A 20,094-nucleotide genomic window follows, 5' to 3' on the forward strand; every position below is an offset into this window, starting at 1 on the left:
AAAAAAAAAAAAAAAAAAAACACTGTTTGGGTGAATCATAATAGTCCATAATTTTAAAAATGTTACTGTAGGGAAAGTGGGGACATGAAGGAGTGTCTSACTTTCCCCTCTCTCCCTTCTTCGTTAGACCGTGTTGAAATATAACTGGGCTTGTTTCGTTTGGCTTGTGCCTTGTTAATTATTCTTGAACTGCCTTGTTCCCTTGCACACAGGTCCGGAGCCGTGAAGACCTGAGCACGTTCCCGCTCCGTTTGGGCAGTCTCTCCAAACTTGAATATTTGCTGAGTTGGACACTGGTAAGTGCGACAGGAAGCAAAAATCACATCCAGCTTCAGTAGGAACCCTGGAAGTTTGGGGATGCTGGGGGAGTAAAAGCTGCCATCTAGTTTTCCATACAATGAAAATGTATATGGTGCCGTTGACTTGGAGTCAGTGCTAGTAATTTTAAATCCCTTAAAGCTCTGGCAGTGATTTTTTTTTTTTTTTCCTGGAGTGACGTTCAGGGAGCAAACATGTGCAAAATTTTAAAATGCTGTGGCACATCAACCCTCTGATGTTGTCACAATTATGGAAATGGAATTCRTTGTGAATTCATGGATTCTATAAAACGGGTTGCTTGACTCATAAAGTGAAATTAGTATTTTTTTTTTTATTGGGCAGTTAACATCTACTTTGAGACTACTTTAAGGTAAAACATTTTTTCATGTTTGATTCTGTTAATTCACATTGTAGATATTGGCTATAATAGCTTCAGCCTCGTACGGATGTAGTTACCAGTGGAATTACTGCATTGTTTCTTTGCCTTTCTTTTTGACTTCCACCAGGACTAGCGGAAATACTGTGAATTATTTTAATGTAAAATGAACACCTCTTCTATACAATATCCATTTTTCCCCTGCTTATTAGCATTTCAAAAAGCCAAATCAAAAATATAGCCKCAGAAGCCTATGAAAAGAAAGAGAGGGGAGATTTTATATGTTGAAATAAATGAAGAATCATTAACTTCCAGAAGGCCATGAACGAAGAAGTATATAGCATTTTAATAATACTTCTTAACATCCAGTTCCCACATTTTTAGGGAACTACAGGACATTTATCTTTTGGTTTTGCGACCCTAAAGAATAAAGTGTTGATTTATTGCACACTGCAAAGTTATACTTAAAACGGTGTTCAAAATGCRGTCTTGCCTTTGAAAATACAGGTAGCTTGGGGCATTAACTGAGGTTTTAGYTGCTTAGTTTTATTCATCTCCTGAATTTCAACAGGAAACAGTGTTTGCTTCAGTAAGAGCCTTCGTAATTCCTCTTTAAAATACTTCAATTTAAAATACTTTTCAACTTGTTTAGATAAAAAATCTGAATAGCAGGGTAAATTGGCTGGCTTGTAAGGAGGGCTCTGTTAAAAAGGGCTTGTGAGCCGAAGAAATGCACTTCTGTTTGCCTTTTAAAAATGATTTTCAACCCATAAAGTGTGAGATAAGTTCCTGGTGGTTCCCAAGCCCAGTCTAATTCATCAGAAGCTTCTTCAGAGCAGAACAGAGAGACACCCGCCTGTCGGAAGCTGTTTGTGGGCTGGAAATAYGAATTGCTGCTATTCAAGGGCATGAATATCGTGAAGTCTTTCGTTTCTTGCAGTCATAAATTTATTTTAATAAAGAATTGGGTGTGTTCTCTAAACTTCTTGGAGTTAATCAGCAGTTTTGAGGCAAGCACACAGTTTCCACGTGCAGAATAGTTGTTTTTGGTGGTGCATTGACAGCAGTTGAGCAAGCGTGGCGAGCTGTGAGCGCAGCAGCCCCGCCGAGCTCCTCGCGACGATAGTTGGGCTGGACCAGTGTGTGGAGCGCAGTGGTGTGTGTTGGGCCGGCACGTTCCYGCGGCGTCTCTTGGAAGGGCTGGTTCCTGCAAAACTGAGCTTGCAGGTGGAAAACTGTCCTGTTTCCGGGGAGGAAATGGGACGTGTTGCTTTTGCACATCCAAGGTTTTCAAATCTGTTTGATCAAGTGGAGTGTTTCTGTAGGAAATGGAGTTTTGATGGCAACCAGGAATAGCTAAAGAAATATTTCTTACTTGGCTTTAAAACGCTCTGGGGAAAATGAAAGAAAAAAGAGCAAAAAAAAAAAAAAAAAAAAAAAAAAAGGCAACCCTGTGTGTTGTATTTAATGTGATGGGAGCTGCCAGTGGACAGGTGAGACAGTGCTGTGCTTCCCTCCTCGTGCTCCCAGGGGAGAAGGGAAGGAGGGAGGGGAGGAAGGAAGGAGAGAGGGGAGGAAGGAAGGAGGGAGGGGAGGAAGGAAAGAGGGAAGGAGGGAGGGAAGAAAGAAAGGAGGAAGGGAAGAAAGGAAAGAGGGAGGGAAGGAGGGAAGGGGGGAAGGAGGGAGGGAAGAAAGGAAGGGACAAAGGAAGGAGGGAAGGGAGGAAGGAAGGAAAGGGAGGGAGGGAGGAAGGAAGGAAGAAAGGAAAGGGGAAGGGGAAGGGAGGCCTCGTTCAGGCAGAGGTGCCTGCCTGCCTTTGAACATCATTTCCACCTTGCTAAAGGCTGGTGTTTCAGCATCCCGGAGCCCTCAGACAAGCCCCCTCATTTGCTCGGGAACCAGCCCTTGGACAAAGGAAACATAAATGTAGTTTCAAAGCCTAAAAGTCTGGTACCTTTTCCAATCCCTAAGCTTTTCAAATTTTCTGCTGTTTGGTTCCTGGAGTTGTTATAGGCTTGTTCCACAAGTGTTTTCAGGAGTCAGTCTTACAGTTAAGGAAACTAGAATTTGATTCGTGTGTGTGTAAATACTTAGTGATTTGCAAGGTGGGAATCTTTCAAATTACCTATAAAGCAGTATTGGGAGTCCTTGGATCATTGGCTAAGTGAGCATTTATTATTTTCATTTTATTTCCTATCATTGTATTTCCACTCTAACAATCTGGTGTTAAATTGGAGTGTGACTCTCAAATTCCGGTATTTCTCCTCCATGCAAGCCATTATGTTATTCCTTCTCTTCGTATTTCCTTCCCTCTACCCTTTATCAGGAAAAGAGTTCCAAACAGGCAGGAAAACCCAGCGTCTCTTAAAATGAGATCCATCTAAATGGAAAAAGAAGTGAACCTAAGAAGGAAACCCAACTGAGTTGCTTAGGTATATTATAATTGCAAAGAAAAGAGTTCTCCTTTGGTGGCTTCTAGGACCTTAAAATGCAGGGTGTTAATTCTCCTTTATTACACCCTTGTTGCATGTGCCTCATCTTAAACTGTGTCATATCAACAGCATAAATTCATGTTCCGTTGTTGCAAAATCCTAAATCGCTCCAGCTCTGCAAGGGCCTCGGGCGACTGTCTGCCGTTTCTGACCCACGTGTGTGTATTCCTTTACTCACAGCTTTTTAATTTCCTTGTTAGTGTGGTGTTTTGGTTCTTTCTAGCAGGCCACGGCCAAATATTTGTTTCCCTCCGTGAACCAGAGGGACAAATTCTGGGGTCTGGTTGCGTGCGTGTGTCTCTCACTGACTTATTTAATAGTCTGTTGGCGTGTGAGGGCAGAGCTGAACCTGCAGCCGCTCCAGCTGCCTCTGCTCCACGTGCTGCACAAAGCTGCAGTGCTAATTATCATTTTCACGGAAAGAGTCAAGAATAAGTGAGTCAGTAACGTGCCTCCTTGCTGTGAAGAGGAGGCCCTCAGCAGAGGTGCGTGGCTCAAGCCCTGGGTAGCTGCGTGGAAAATCAGCCCAGCAAAAGCAGCAGCGAGCAGCGCACGGGCTCGCGTGGCTTGGCTGTGAGCGCAGGCTGCTCTGCCGCCTTCGTTTTGACATGAAAACCACACTGATGGAAAGGAAGAGGTCTTATTTGAGGACGGTTTCAGAAGGAGGAAGTTGAGAAGATGAATGCGTGAAGAGGTTGGAGTTAAATAAACACTGCTTGTGTCTGCCTTGCAGAGCAGCCTAATGCATTTGGTGTTTGTAAGGGGAGTATCCGTACTTCCTAAAGAGAATCCTAAAGAGAATCCTAAAGAGAATCCTAAAGAGAATCCTAAAGAATCCTAATCCGTATCCAAAAGAGAAACAGGTGGGGAATATTAACTGCGATATCAAAGATGCTTTTGTACGGAGGATAACTGGGTTGAGGTATAACAGAGCTGCTTTGTTAACTGACCAAAGTTGCTAAAATATTTTCCTTTTTTTTTTTTTTCTTTAAAAAAAAAAACCCCCACACACACAAACACAGGAAATCTTGCTGACCCACCCAGGAAAAGCAAAAGCAGTAGGCAAAAAGCTTATAATTTATATCCTGACAGCCTGCTTCATTGTTCAGTGCATTAAAGGATCGTGTTTATCTTGTGTGTGATTGATTTCCTTGTAGCCTGTTACCCAGCTTGAAACTAGCAGCGTATCAGCATCGTTTTCCCCTTGGAAAAAGGTGATAAATTCAAAGCTTTTTGAAAATACTGTGTGGGGAGACCTTGCAGAGCTGGTGAGTGGCTGCGCTGGCGGCGGCTTAACCAGACTCTAGAAAATGGGATTTATATGGCTTTTTTCCTTCCTTTTTTCTGATCGTGGCACCAGTCTTGGCTACGCTGGTGAGCCTCAAGGGTTAAGTTCCCAGCACTGTCGCATATGGCAGTGAGCAGAATCACAGATGTTGATGATACAACATAATTAGTATTCTTTTATGTAAATGAAGGCTGTCAATGTTACCATAGTGTCTATACTCTTTTAAGCCGGAATCTGTGCCACTTGGTCTAACCAAGACCAGACAGGATTATTCCATGATTTTGCATCAAGATGGGAGCAGAAAAAGCGAAAAAGGTCAAAGAGGAAAGTGGGAGCAAGGTAGGCAGGAATGTTTCCATCCTGGAAGGAGGAAACCCAATCAGCGCTTTGTTTATTTGGGCATTTTGGAAAGAGGCTCTCCAGGTTCTGGGATTTGTGAAWGAATGAATGGAGTCTGAATGAGAAGTGCAGCAAATTTTAGAGCTGTTTCAAACGAACAGCAGAAATAATGATTTAGATGTGGAGTCACGATATTGCAGTGAATGCTGAAGAGGCCACTTGGGCTTTAATCTGTAAGAGAGGAGAGCTAAAGAACAGAAAAGGTTTGATTTTTGTTTAACAGGTTCCATCTTTAGCAGCACTGTCACTGGGGAAAAACATAATTAAAGTAAATTTGCATAATTCGAGGACAACGAAAATGTGTTTTCAGGCCTTGGACAGATATGTTTTCAGCATGCTGTTTTGAGTCAACTATCCAAAGCTTATCTTAAAGCTTTTAGAAAGCATTTTATTGCCTTAGCTCTGCTAAACTCTGCTCCTCATAAAGTGAGGTTTGTTTTCTATATGCCAGCTCTATATATTCTCTATGCCAGCTCCGTGACACTTGTAACCACTTTGTCCATATTACTACTCTCCCTCCTGTCACTGCTTTGTAGTATATTGAAGTAACATGGTCATATACACACAAACAAGTTAATTTACTCTTTCTGTGGTTTATTACAACAGATATTCAACAGATATATTTTCACTTTTTTTTTTTTTCCTGCTGTTGGCAAAATGCAGGGTTTTCTCTCTTCTCTGTAGTTCTTGTTTTGTTGCAGCTCACACTGGACAACTATTTATTCACTTTTTATTGTTTGAAAAATYGACTAGAAATGAACTTTAATTCAGGACAGATTTTTTTTTTCCTTCCATCTCCTCCCCCTTTTCTAACCAAGTTATCAAAGCGGCCAAATCTGACGTGATCACAGGAGGTGCACGTTTTCCCTCAGATATTTTTCTCTGCCATATGGTGGGTCATCCACTACAAACGACTCGCATCTAAGAGGCTACATGTGATCAGCAGATTTACAGATTATTAGAGAATGAAAGCAGAAAAATGAAATTCTCAAGTGTCTCTTGTATCCGATATTCCTTTACACCCAAGTGTTGGGGTTCTTTAGGGCAGTCGTGTCTTGGCTTCTAGCTTGTTCTGTTCTTTGTAATAAATGGGTTTGCTGCAGTAGCTCTTACTTTGCAGGGATTAATTGTGTTCAAAAGCAACCAGGCCTGGTTTCTTAGTGTGTTTATGTGCATCCCAAGAATATTCCCTCTCCAGGGCTTTGAAGCTGTGCTGCCTGACAATGAAGACTTAAGAAGTAATTAAATTCTCGCAGAGCTGCCAAGGCTCCTTGGGCTGAAATGAGGATGCTGCAGGCCCTGGACACTGCGTTGCAGAGGAAGGAATGTTTGAGCACGACGCAGTGAGTAGTCTAGGAGGGTGAGGGCATCTGGGTGCTCGCTTGGTGCCCGGGCTCTGCCCGTTGTCCCAGGAAATTGGAGGGACTATACAAAAGGAATTGCCCTGCTGGCATGAGGAACGTTGTTCTCATTGTGCTCTTTGAACAACTGAGTATCGTTTACAACGCGCGGCCGCTGGATACAAAGTGGAAGCTTTTCGCTCTTYGGAATTCCAGCCGCCCTGCTTTGATTCCCTTTCAGTGACAATATAAAAATTCAGCAAATCAGTTAGGTTTCATGTTTATGCATGTGTTCATGCAAACATGCACACGTTTTGTGAGAATACGGACGTTTCATTAGGTTTACARTAACATGGCATTATGCATTTAATCTTTTTTCTTTTTCTGCTGCTTTTCTTTACACATTAAAAWGTTCAGAGGGATGTGGGAAGCAGGGCGAATTCCTGCGTGGAATGTAGAACCTTTGGACTTGCAGGTTGCTTGTAAGCTATTCTGGTCATGGCAGTCATATTTTTGTGGCTTCTGTGAAAAGCCAGCGCCCTCACTGCAGTTCCTCATGGCACGCACTGCAGTCCCAAAGCCCTCTGTATCCAGCAGCTTCAGGAGGGCAGCTGCACATCCAGTGGGGGTGTGGGCTCATCAGTCCTTCCCCTGGCAAGCGAGTCCTGCAGGTTGGGTAGGGCTGCCAGGCAGCTGCTTGGGCTGCCCGGAGGAAGCAGAGAGACACTTGCAGTCTGCAGAGCTTGTCAACCGAATAGCTTTCAATGGAACTGAAAACTGGGGGTTAGTTAGGTAGTTTTCTTCATTTTAAATGTGCACACAAATAATATAGTCAGTGGAAGTGACTATGCACTATAGTGCTGCAATTGGAAGTGACAAGATGTGACATCTCTATAGACAGAGATCATTTTAAATCTGTTTAATGGCTCTTTTTCTCTCTTATCTTGCAAGGTCAAAGCAGCGAAGACTTCTGTAAGACATGGATAGATGCAAACATGTTGGGCGGCTACGACTCGCCCAGGACCATTCTATCCTGAACCCACAGAAGTGGCGCTGCGTGGACTGCCACACCACGGAGTCTGTCTGGGCTTGTCTGAAGTGCTCCCACGTAGCCTGTGGGAGGTACATTGAGGAACATGCACTTAAACACTTTGAGGAAACCAGGCATCCACTAGCCATGGAAATCAATGATCTCTATGTGTTTTGTTACCTTTGTGAAGATTATGTCTTGAACGATAACCCGGAAGGCGATCTCAAGTTGCTGAGAAGCTCTCTGTCCGCGATTAGGAGTCCAAAACATGATCCGTCGACGAGAAGTGGCAGGACGTTGCGCTCGATGGCTTTCGGGGAGGACGTGTGCAGCCGTCCAAGGGCCCCGCAGGGCCAACCTCAGATGCTCACGGCGCTGTGGCACAGGCGCCAGGCTTTGCTCACAAAGGCGCTGCGGACCTGGTTTGATAAGAGCTCCCGAGGCCAGCTGAAACTGGAGCAGAAGAAGCAGAGGGAAGAGCTGGAGAAAAAAAAGGAAGCGGCAAGGCAGCGGCGGCAGGAGATGAAGAGGCAGCTGCTGGAGGAGCTGGCAAACACCCCACCAAGGAAGAGCGCCAGGCTGCTGTCCCACGTGCACAGGGAGAACCTGATTCCAAGGAAATTCAGAGAGGTGGCAACCACTTCCCCTACCTCAAGGCGGATGCAGAGCAGCAAATTCAAGCAATTTTATTCCATCCGGCGTAAGCCTCTGATGACCCCCGGGGTGACAGGTCTGAGGAACCTGGGGAACACATGTTACATGAATTCTATTCTGCAAGTGCTAAGTCACCTGCAGAAGTTTAGAGAATGTTTTCTGACCCTTGAGCTCTGTGAAACAGAAGAACTCTTAGCCAAAACTGTGAATGGGAAGTCTAGGACGCCTGGCAAATTGGCAAATGGATCTGCTGCTAATGAGTCAGGGAAGACTGACAAAGTAGGACCGTATGGCACGCAGAGCTTGCCAGCTGGCTTGAACGGTGGCTCCTCAATAAGCAGGAGTTTAGAACTAATACAACCCAAGGAACCAAGCTCAAAGCACATCTCCCTCTGCCATGAATTGCACACCCTCTTCAGGGTGATGTGGTCCGGCAAGTGGGCGCTCGTGTCCCCGTTTGCCATGCTGCACTCTGTGTGGAGTCTGATCCCGGCGTTCCGGGGTTACGATCAGCAGGACGCTCAGGAATTCCTGTGCGAGTTGCTGGACAAAGTGCAGCAGGAGCTGGAGTCGGAAGGAACGAAGCGCAGGATCCTCATCCCTTTCTCGCAGAGGAAGCTCACCAAGCAGGTGCTGAAGGTGGTGAACACCATTTTTCAYGGGCAGCTGCTCAGTCAGGTATGAACATGGGTTTTGCACAGAAATCCGTTGGCTCTCTTGGCAAGAAGCAAAGGCTGTTGCTTGAGGAACCACCGGATACGAGAGGAATTCTGTAGGATTGCCTCCTGTGAATGCAGTTGGTTAGAGCTTGTGCACAAGCTGTCTGTGGCTTTTTTTTTTTCCCCAGGCATTTGAAAACCCTCCCCAGACACTGAGCATGTTCAACRTATGTTTCTTTAGGGGCTGAAAGTGTCAGCCTTGTTGCGCTGCTTGGTTTCTTAGTTCTGTGCTGTTCCCTGTCTGAAACATATTTTTGCCCCCAAAGTCTGATCYTGAGAATGCAGTGTGTTTCTGAAAGCCCTCAATGACTCCTGCTTTCCMAGAGAAAAGCATGTGTGCATAATTTGAGACACTTGAGGGTTTGCAGGATCAAACCATGAGGATATAATGTGTGTGTTCCCATTGCTATTTAAATAATCTTTCTCAGTGCTGGCCTTTTCAAGCTTAACATTYGTAAGAACTAATGTGCATTTTAAAGAAATGTATTTTTCAAGTTAAAGCTTTGGGTTTTCAAGGCAGAAATGGCTCAASTCAGGGTTCTCTTTAATCATCTCTACATTGCATTAACTTCTYGCTCACTTCTTAATGTTCTTTGAGTTGTGTCTCTGTCTCATGACTCTGGAAGATGATTTGCTGTGGCGAAGGTCAGTGCTTCACATTCAGTGTTAGATCTCTGTTAACAGCTCCCAATTGTTTGTGAATCACTGTAGTTTATCCACTGTTGTGATACAGTATAAATCGCTGTTTTATGTTGCTGAATGCTTTCCCCTGCTGCCTCTGAGTTTAAGTACAAACTCTTTTACTGTCTTATTTACTCACATTTTGGGATGAAGTGAGAAAACAAATGCATTTCAAATTTCTCCTTTCGTACTCCATTCACTAATAATGCAGATGAAAGAGTTAAGAGCCTATAGTCAACACTTTGAAACACGCAAGCAGGACAGAGGAACTGAGACAGGGAGATGACATGCTGAAGGCACATGTATGTTCTTTGTAAAACTGGTCCAAAGTGGTTTTTAGCCAACCAAAGTAGTGTTATCCCTTTAATGTTCTTTATCTGGGGAAGTGAATCATGTAAAGATGAATATTGTATCCATTGGGTGGAGAACTAAGAAGGAAGCTTAAATTCTTTGCTCCAGACAGACTTAGCTTTCGGACATGTCGTGTTTCTCCTGGCTGCCAGGTCATTTTTATGGCCATGAAACTGCGCTGCCCTTTGGGCATGAAATTGCTGTTTGGAAGTGAGTGTCAATGTCTGTGTGGAGCTGTATGTGTGCATAACTTCATTTGTATATACACATTTCATTCCCAGGTCACCTGTATAACATGCAACTACAAATCCAACACCGTGGAGCCCTTCTGGGATCTTTCCCTGGAATTTCCTGAGCGCTATCACTCRGCTGAGAAAGGGATTGTCCCTGTTAACCAGACAGAGTGTATGCTGACAGAAATGCTGGCCAAGTTCACAGAAACTGAGGCTTTGGAGGGGAGGATATATGCATGCGACCAATGCAACAGTAAGTCAGATGCTGCTGCTCTCTTTACAGTCTAGAAACAGTCTGCTTTTCTGAGTGAGAGGTTTCCACTTGCCTTTTTGTGTGTGAAAATGAGTATCGTAACCTTTATGTCTATGAAAACTGTGTTCTTCACTGCTTGCACTGTTTTGTTCCTTCCTGTCAGCAGCTTCTGCTCCTTTGGGCACAAGCTGGGAACTGTGTCACTCGTTCCTCATTTCTGCTGTTCAGCTGCAGGACCTGCCTCCTGAGCCTGTCTAGAACTGCTCGCTCGCTCTGTTTTTGGGGTGAGAGGCAACTGCAGTAATTTGGGTGAGGAGCCCTGGATACAGAGATGAGCTAAGCACACAGGCACGTCAGCAGGAACAGCTTGAGGCTGATAACTGATGGGGTGTTCAGGAGCATCACAAAAATGAAAAAGTTTAACTGTTTTTAAGCAAGTTTCTCTTGATCCAAGAAATTCCTCCTCTGTGAAGAAATTTGTAAGTAAAGTAATCTCTCTATGAGTGCATCTTACAGTAGGCTGGACTACTACTGGAAGAAAAGAGAGTTTATAATGTGCCTTTTTTCACCTTCTGCAAATTGTCTACCAACTAATATTCTCTGGATTTTTTTTTTTTTTTTGGTAGGCAAACGGCGAAAGTCTTCTCCTAAACCTCTTATTCTGAGTGAAGCTAAAAAGCAGTTAATGATCTACAGGCTACCTCAGGTCCTCCGACTGCACCTTAAACGATTCAGGTGAGCAGGCTGCCTTGCACAGTGTCTAGCAATTGCATTGCTGATATTTGGGGGAAAGAATTGATTAGCAAAGGCCAGTGATGTCTCTCCCTCTCTGGGAGCTGCACTTGTATAAACATTTCAGCCAAACCAAATATGCTGAATTAAAGTCAGCTCTTAAAAGTCGCTTAGCAGCGACTAGTCCTCTGTGCCTCTTCCATTCCCACCCCGTGCAGCGCTGTCAAGAGGGATGCTGAGCCTGTGATTGATGCCCTTGTGTTTGCAGGTGGTCTGAACGCAATCACCGTGAGAAGATCGGGGTCCATGTCCTCTTTGACCAGGTATTAAACATGGAACCTTACTGCTGCAGGGACTCTCTCTCCTCTCTTGACAAAGAGACCTTTGTCTATGACCTCTCCGCCGTGGTGATGCATCACGGGAAAGGGTTTGGCTCAGGACACTACACAGCATATTGCTACAACACGGAGGGAGGTGCGTGTGCCTTATTACGGGGRAACAAATCCAAGCAGCTCATACTTTGTTCCGTAGACGTAGTGTGTTGGGAAGCTTTACGATTGCTGTTGGTTGGAATCAAGTTTCCTGGATATTCAGGAGTTGCTTTCCCAGAATGTGTTGCTTGCAGCATGTTTTYTTTTTTTYTTTTTTTGCACAAAGACCACAGATTGCTGCTCTTTGTAGCCCTTCCGGATGCCTTTTATTGCTCGCTGTTAGCAGCATGAATGCTTCGTTTTCTTATGCTATGTAACTCGGTGGAGCTGCTCCACCTGGGGGTCTTTTCTCGTTATCTTTGGGATGATGACATAAACAGAAAATATTCTGAAACTGGACAGGGACTCTTCATGAATAACGTCCGCAGGGATTTTATGACTTCTCAGCAGCCTCTGCAGCTGAATTAGTGTCAATTCTGCTTTCTGACTTGCAGAGAAAGAGGTACAAATTGGCTATCTCCAGGGAATTTTTATTTTCTTAGTGAAAATCTTGTACCAAAATATCCGATTGAACTACAGTTTTATATTTCTAAAGCATGTTAACAGCATAGAAATGGTATAAATAGTTCCCTCGTTAGAAACCCCTTTCCAAAGTATCTATAGGGTAAAGCTGCCTTTTCTCCTGCTTCTTGGTGGATGTCTCGTATGAACAGTTCCAAAGTGCAGTCAGACGGAATGATGTCTCCGTTACTGATGTCCTCTTTCTCACTTTGATTCCTAGGTTTTTGGGTCCACTGCAACGACTCCAAACTGAATGTATGTAGTGTGGAGGAAGTGTGCAAAACCCAGGCCTACATTCTTTTTTACACTCAAAGGACAGTGCAGGGCAAAGCAGGAATCTCAGAAAAACAACTCCAAGCTCAGGTGCCGTCCAGAAACAGTGACAAGGACAGAAGACTGACATTCCCGTGAGGGGAAGCACTGTAACTCCATCAAGGGTCTTCAGTTTTTAAAACCATGGTGTTCACAAAGAGGGCTCGCTGCAGGAATGTGTCGGATCRTGATGTTTGCCACCCGGGAGCTGGAAAAGTCTGTCAAGCTGTGCAGTTCTGTCGCATAAGATTGTAAGCAGAATTCTGCTTTGAAAATGGTTAAATCGTTCCCACAAAACAAAAAGAGCAAGTTTGGTGCTTAGTGTTGTTAATCTGTTATCAAAAAGGAATTGATGAAGGCATGTAACAAGGAGCACAGCCAGGAAACAGAAGCATTCAACTGGCTTCCCAAGGCCTTCAGTACCTAGTAATGCTGTTAAGCCTCCAGAGGGAACAGGTATAGTATCCTTGATCCCCTTGAATTGTCATTCTGTTTGTCAAGCAGATTGCCAGGGTCTCAATCACTCTGTCACTCCCCCTGTATTTATTTGGGGTTGCACAGATGTGCTGAGTAGAATTTGGTCTGTGAGATCTTTATTTCTACTGAGGGAACAAAGCAGCTAATTCTTAGGAAAGCTACAAAAAAAATCTATATGTGTAATAATCTTGATTTTTAGAATCATATGAGAAATACTAGGTCCTAAGCTGACCATATATAATCGCTTCTCAGCCTGCAATTTCATTTCAGATATTTCTTTTAATTTGAAGTTTGGTTGTTCACATTTCATATTTTAACCAAATCCAGATACATGACTGCAGAGAAATATGACCTCTTCCAACCTTGATGGGATTCTTCTAAATTGCTTTTGGAGGGCTTCACCTCCAACATGAGGGTCTTCAAAAATTTTGATTCACTTTTCAGGTAGAGAAGTTCTGAAACTTTCTCTCCCTCTTCTCCTGTTAYTCTTGTCAGCATTTACCCATCTGACATAAACTGACAGCCCTATGTTATTGGTGGAGAGATAATGAGGTAACTTGCCCAAATTCCTCTCTTTCCACTGCCACTACTGTAATTTCTCATTTCCTGCCACGTGGGCAAATCAGTATTTCTTCTCTGGCTGCTGCGAATTGCCCCCAAAGCCATGTGAGTGCAGCAGTCAACAACCTGGGGCTTTCTTAGAGCAGTGTCACACAAGGTGTCCTCTCTGTGGGGGAAAAAGAAAATTGTTATTTCTTATGTGTCTGAGCAACTTCTGCGCTGCTTTTTGAGTCTACAAAACCTTTGGCAATCTTTTTGGCAATTAAATATATTTTGAAATCATATACTCTTACTTTTGGAGAAAAGACAGTTTGAAACGGTCCTGGGGGAATTTGGGAACTGGTGACAGTTTGGGGTTTATTTTTTTAAGTGTAGCAGGATTTGAAACGATTGCATAAGAATGTCTGTGTATTTACTGGGGAGTTTTATTTTTTTGCAGCCAGAAAATAAAACTAATAAGGCAACGGGTGCAATGAAAACCCAGTAAAAGTAACTAGGACTGCATAGAGTGCAGGGGAAGCTGAGTGGGATTCAGCTTGCRTGTCTCAAAAAGAAATGTGAAAGACAAATAGTGCTTAACAATGCCTTTTTGGTAACGTCTGAGGCGGAAGGGAAGATGTTGCCTGTGCATCTGACCTTCCAGGCCTGCCCAAGCTTTGAGAGGACTGTGTTTTTCTCCGTGATGCTCGTGGTTTATGGTGACTGCGGAATCACCTTCCGGATCCCGTAGCCGCGGGAGCTCATGGGCAAACCGTAACGCAGCAGCAGCTGCCAGGAGCCCGGGCTCTTCCRTACGAACGCTCATCTTTTGACTGAGTGTTTTGCATTAACATTTGAATTCAGGTAGGAATACAGCTGTCTCCTTGAACTGAGCAGGTTGCGGAGGGGAACGGAGGGCTGGGAACGTGCCGCTAGCCACGGGCGCATCGGATTTTCCAAGYGGATTCTGTAGCATTTGCTGGTGACGCCTTTTGACATGAGTGGCCTCTCCGTGCGACGTTAGCCTCATTGTGCTGAGATGTGGAGATACTGCAGTCGGAAAGTGATTGCCCTGATAGGGAAGGAGTTAATTGTACTTCAAAGYAAACTTGCTTTTTCCAACACTGTGAGGTTTCTGTAATATTTAGCTTTTATTTGGGAGCGATAGCGTATAGCATTTTTTATGCTGTTTGGTTTATATTTGTCTACTGCAGGCTTCTTTATATAAGCATAGCYCAATGTTCCCTCCATGCTGGACACTGTTTTATAGTGTTCTGTTTGCCAGCAATGCTGACTGGAAGTTTACCTCAAGTCAATAAGATCAATATACTACCCGTGCTTGCAATGAGGCCCATCTAAGTGAATGCCTGGCAAAGGGTAGCCTGCAAGGCAAACTTTGCCCCTCCTTTAACAGCATGGTTTCAAATCCTGCTAATACACGGATGCATTTTTAGAATAATTGCAGATTTAGGTGCTGTTTCTGCAAACACGTAAGCACACGGTGTAACTAACTTAGATGGAAGCGTGCATTTCAGCGGCCGTAGCTGAGTTGCAAGGGTCTATGTGATYAGAACCTCATTTTGGCTCCCTTGAGAGCAGAGCTTGTTTCTGTGTGGATAGCTGCCATTTCTCAGTAAAGGATGGTTAAAACAGTCAAAATGCCCATTTAGGGAAAAAAAAAAAAAAAAGACAACGAACTTGCACAAGTTTGCTCTGTACCAAGACTTGACTAAAAACTATTTGCAGAAGGCCCCTGTTGTATCATKCCCCACCAAACCTGCATGGTTCTGGAGCTGCTTCTAGTGCCCATCTAGTGCCATGAGAATGGTGCCCCAAATTGTCACCATCGTTAGTTCTTTGCAGTGTTGGGAGTCTGCTCCTTTTAACCAGGAGTCACCTGCTTTGGGAAGTGCTTAGAGCAAGTCTGAGATTCTTGGCATTTGCAGGTTATTTTCTGAGTTCACCCTACACCTGACAGACTGTTAAAGCCTGTGAATCCCTGGCCTTTGGTAAAAAGCTGTTCTCAACATGTCCTTATTCTGTTCAACTCATAATTAATCTGACTTTACTCAATTTTGTGTCTTTAAAATTGAAGAATCTTAATACATAAATTCATGGCCATGAAGGATCATCTGCTTTACTAGCTGGAAAATTTTGTAGCCAAGTTAATTTCACTAGCAAGTTAGTTGCATGTATTTGCCTTTTACTGCCTCCATTCCCAAGYTGAACTATGCATACTGCAAGAAGAGTTTGTCTGCAGAGCACTGAGGGGGAAAAAAAGGCAGTTTTGGTACTGTGTGGTGCCCCTCAGCCTCTATTAGCTCTGACCAAAGCAATTCTCAGACCTTGGAGTTGTCAATGTCAGTCAGAAAATGGAGTAATGCAACCCAAATGCTCGGCGTCAAACTGTTCCAGGTGGCACAACCACCCTGACTTCAGGACTTTCAGGTGTTTTTTGAGTGTAGGAATAAAATTGGAAACAGTAAATGCATTAAGTGTGTCCTATGGACTCGCTATCCGAGGTTATTTTTACTTTTAGAAGGTTTCTAGCATAGATATTGTCTTGGTGTTAATTTAGATACTCTGTTATTGATTGTAAAGTCCTCAGGCCTGAATATGTTTAATTATACCCCAATGAGAGAGGGTCAGTGAAATTTCTGGTAGTTACCAAGTTACCCGGGGTAAGCTACAGAAGTTGACACCACTTAGCAGAATGAAAGCTACATAAAGAAGAAAGAAGAGAGGGAGATTAACATACCTGCCAATACAGCTTTGTGAATTAATTTTTTACAGTCCCCTATATTTGGTGCCTTGTATCCACTTACACTTTGCATGGGACAGAAATGTCTAGGGGGAAAAAAAGTCTTTAGTTCCCATTGTGACTGAGGCTGCAGAAAGATCTGTGTGTTTTGATAAATACTTTCGGTATCACTGATGTTTTTACATTTCATACTTACGTGTGAATTGAAAAGCTTACCAGCAAGCACAGAAGCCTGCTATTTAGTGTTACATGTGTGAAATCTCTGTATTTTAATAATTCAATTAACAATTTGTTCAAAGGCAGATTGGATTTGGCCTCTTAGGCCAAATTTAGGATTTTGTTAGGCCACTCAGGCTCCTTCCAGTCGGGTCACCACAGTGACATTGGTCAAGGCACGTACCTCATGGACATGCCTGCACAGAGCAAGCATAGAAACTCCAGCAGGGGTTTGTTGGAGTGGCTTTAACTTTGGAAAGGCCCTTCTGCAATAAATCTAATGACAGTTGCTCATTTATGAAGTAAAAATTATACTTCCCTTTACCATGGTAGCGTTKGCACAGATTTTTGCCTAGCAATGTAGTAGATACTTCCACATGTGTAAGCAAAACCATGCCAGGGTAATACCTGCATAAATTGAATACAGAACAGGTACAGATGCTTAAGGAGGCTCAGTGTCTCTGCTGCACGAGTGAGGTGTCACATCCAAGGCCCTGCTCTGAACGCTGCCTTTCTGTGCGTCTCCAATCCCTTCAGCTGGTTTGCGATGGATAGGAAGGCCTTTAGGCAGGGAATGTATCGCCTGTGGGAATATAAAACCTCAGTCAAGTGGGTTTTTTGATGTCTTATTACATTAATATTGATACCTGTTTATTGCAAATGGGAATGTGAAGCATTCCAGCAAGCTCTGCAACTTGTAAGGCGACAGCACGGTTCAAATGATTGAAAGCTACATATGTTAGTTACCTGTAGCAACTTGTGATTATTTGTCTTAGTTGATTTTAGGGGTATGCCTTTAGGCCACCCCATTCGTTGTGCTTATTTGATTTTGTACATGTGTGTGTAAGGGCTCTGCTTGTTTTGAGGATAAATTTATATGGTGGGCCAGAATACTTTGAAAAGAGTTCCTAAACAAGTCTTCTTAAAAACGAGTTGTTTGCAATGTACATTTCCATAAGGGAAAAAAAAAAGACCAGCCCAATGGGCCCAAGACTGACTTTAACCACTGTTAACTATTTATTGTTTTGAAGCTTGTGCATGACACCGGATGCACTGCAGTTTAGCAGCCTGCTGTACCTTTAGGGTTCCTCTTGAACTGCCATACTACTGATTTTGTACAGGCTGGGGATAGGGAACGGCTCGGGAAGAACCAAACAGCCAGTAAACAAAGCCAAGTGACACAGCAATAAGCTGTGATCTAGGTTTAAGAAACACAGGACACATTTGACGAGGAGACCTTGTGTTTCCATGGACTGCGTATTTTGCAGGCAGACACAGACCACAGAACCCAAATGCAGTTTCATTAGCAGCAAGTTCCTAGTGGYTTGGGGCAAAAACTTCTCTGATCAGTAACTTCATACTAGCAAAATGAATGGTGCTTTTCCATTAAATATTACCTAGTTCCTAAGGAACAGTGTGCAGAACTCTCAAGTGTTTTTAAAAGGAGCTACCTACTTAAAACCCACAATGTCTCTGTAAATACTTTGTATAACTAGACGTGAGAAAGGAAAGATGCAGTTGATGACTTTACATAGATTTGATCTGTCTTATCTAGTCTTGGCAACATACTTCCAGTGGAGGTGGCAGRAAGGAAGTGGATCTTTCCATGCTAACAGCGAGTGCTAGGTCCTGAACTTGTTGAACTAGAACTCTGTGGAAATGGGGGTAGAGAAGGGAGCTTCCATTTGTTAACTAGATTAGCTCACTCTGTTCCTGCTTTACAGCCCCTTTCTGTAAGGGCAGCTCTTTATGGGAATGTGCAGCTTTTGAATGTTGCTCCTRCTCAGGAGGAACACACGCATTCCTTCAGCATGGGCAGAGCTAAGTGCCCGTTTAGCCTTATAACTTTACATAACCATATCCATACTTTGGGGATAATTTGTAGCTGCAGCTGCGTTAGTCAAATTAAACCTGTGCAGCACTCGTGGACAGACGAGGCTTAGGAATGTGTCACAGCATGGGAAGCTTGAGGTATGCAGGTGAGTAATGCCTCCAATTCCACTCCAGAGCGCACCAAGTTAGGAGAAACAGCCCTGCGGCTCCAACTGCTGCAGCGTTTGGTCTGCAGAGCCCAGTGCCTCTGATGTGGGAGTGACACTTGTCAACAAGCATTGGTTTTGCTCTCCTAAGAGTTACAAAATGAAGGTACTTGGCCTGACCCTTGAGGCACTCCTGCTTAGTGCTACAAGGTGAAGCCAGGTTTCCACGTGGAAACAAGGATTTCAGTAGTTTTTCAGGCACATCGACTRCAGCAACTTGGCACTGCCGATGCAGAGTCCCTTGAAAACAGAAYACGCTCCCCTTTTCCTCCCACCTGAGCTTTGGCTACAAATTCCTTTAGCCACAGCCTGCTCTGTTTACCTAAGTGAGTATTTGATAGGAAAGGAGCAAGTGGGTAGGTTTGGTTTGTTTCCAGCAGATTTTTTTTCCCCCTTAAGCCTGCCTTTTGTGTTTCCATAAAACAAACTTACTTTAAATGCTCAGGATTGTTAAAATAGCTTCTCTGAGGGGAGTGTTGCCTCGACAAGCTCCCCTGCAATGCGACAGGCCTGGGACTGCTGGTGAGGAAAACGCTGCTGCTGTTAATGCCTTGGAAGCTTCACTGTTGACTTGAGTTAGAGCAAAATTAAAGCTAATCTTCAGCACCTTACAAAGTTAATCCTGCTCCAAGTTGAGGTTGTTGGAAGGGTGCTGTGGGCAGAACACAAGCAGCTTTCCTGCAACACAAAATCCCCTGCAGCCCTTGTGAAAGCGACAGCTCTGCTTTTTGGGTAGGCATCCAAGCTGGAGCGTGGATGCTCCTGATTTTTTTTTGTTTTGTTTTCAGTGAGTTCCATGCGGGCTTTAAGTCTAAACAGCCTCCAGTTTCCGTTTCAAGTTTCTGCTACTTGCGTCACTAACAACTTAAGCCGATGCATCCATGCTGTGCGCAGAAATGAGCCTGCCTTTGCCTCAAGGACACTCCTGGGCAGCAGCAAGTGACGAGAGGGAATCCAATTAATTAACTGAATGTTTCTGGCAATCTGTCCAGCTGTCTCGTAGCTCAGTGCAAAGGCACTCGAAGCGCTGCTCCTAATCACAGGTTCAGCAGCTTTTATTTTAGTCAAGGTTTGTTAAGACAACGTCCACTAAGTCACCTATGGCAGCCTTATGTACTTAACTGCATGAACTGCCCCCTGCCTGAACCCAGGCCTCGAGAGGAGATTAGCRTGCTCTAAATCAAAACTAAGATTAACTATAATATGTCTTAATGTTCCATTTAATCCCCTCTTCCCGCAGAAAGCGTCTCTGTGTGACTTGAACAACTCATACTTCAGAACTTAATTCCTTTACAGCCTGTTAAAGCATCCGTTTGGAAAACGGCATTCCTTTAAATAGGTTTCCCCGTTGGTAACGAATGAAGTTTGCCCTCGGTTCAGGCGAGGGGGCAGTCTGAGGTCAGCGGAGGCAGTGCTACTTCAGAACGTCTTAATCCTAAAAAGCTGTGCAAAACCGTCCAAAGAATGTGAAGCCGGCGCAGCCCTGGCGCAAGGCGCGGGGCCGGGGGGCTGCCCGTGCCGCACGTGCGCTGTGCCAGGAGCAGCACTGGTGGGAGCTGCGGCAGAACTTGCCCCAGCTCACACGCCAGCCGCCCCTCGTGCCCTCACAGTCCTCCAACAGCTTCACCACCCACAGCTGGACCATAAACGGATCCTGGCACGCTGCAGTTTCAGCCCAAGGCACTACAATGCTATGCAACACCAAGCAGTTTCCTCCATCCAGCTGTAATTCCCGTACAGTAAGCGTGCCAGCTTTATCCCACACCATCCTACTCGTGTACCGTTCAGGTGGTTAGAGTTTTACCTGGGGCTTTCTGCAGTTCTGTTTTTCCTTTGGGTAAACAGCCAACGTGTCCTGCTTCCACACCAGGACTGGACTTGTTGCTTTCCC

General features: G+C 44.2%; 1 protein-coding gene and 1 long non-coding RNA gene across 3 annotated transcripts in view; one reads left to right on the forward strand and one right to left on the reverse strand.

The window, feature by feature from the left end:
* USP49 (ubiquitin specific peptidase 49) overlaps window positions 1-14,297 on the forward strand; it is a 14,918-nt gene extending 621 nt beyond the window's left edge. The window contains exons 2-8 of one of the 2 annotated variants that reach the window (XM_026053150.1): window positions 213-296; window positions 6,072-6,216; window positions 7,165-8,575; window positions 9,930-10,134; window positions 10,761-10,869; window positions 11,135-11,340; window positions 12,079-14,297. In XM_026053150.1, coding sequence (XP_025908935.1) covers window positions 7,193-8,575; window positions 9,930-10,134; window positions 10,761-10,869; window positions 11,135-11,340; window positions 12,079-12,269 — 2,094 coding nt within the window. In that variant the 5' untranslated portion in view covers window positions 213-296; window positions 6,072-6,216; window positions 7,165-7,192 and the 3' untranslated portion in view covers window positions 12,270-14,297. Of the gene's footprint in view, window positions 1-113; window positions 297-6,071; window positions 6,217-7,164; window positions 8,576-9,929; window positions 10,135-10,760; window positions 10,870-11,134; window positions 11,341-12,078 lie in introns of those variants that run through there. The other variant, XM_026053151.1, reaches the window with a different exon arrangement.
* Window positions 13,337-20,086, reverse strand: LOC112959201. Its single transcript, XR_003251581.1, has 3 exons — window positions 20,008-20,086; window positions 16,573-16,747; window positions 13,337-13,374 (listed from the first exon to the last, which is right to left on the reverse strand). It is a non-coding gene; the product is annotated as an uncharacterized LOC112959201 (long non-coding RNA).
* Window positions 20,087-20,094: the final 8 nt, after the last annotated feature.

This window comes from Nothoprocta perdicaria, unplaced genomic scaffold (genome assembly GCF_003342845.1).
Source record: "Nothoprocta perdicaria isolate Ctin4 unplaced genomic scaffold, notPer1 scaffold_97, whole genome shotgun sequence".
NCBI lineage: Eukaryota > Metazoa > Chordata > Aves > Tinamiformes > Tinamidae > Nothoprocta > Nothoprocta perdicaria.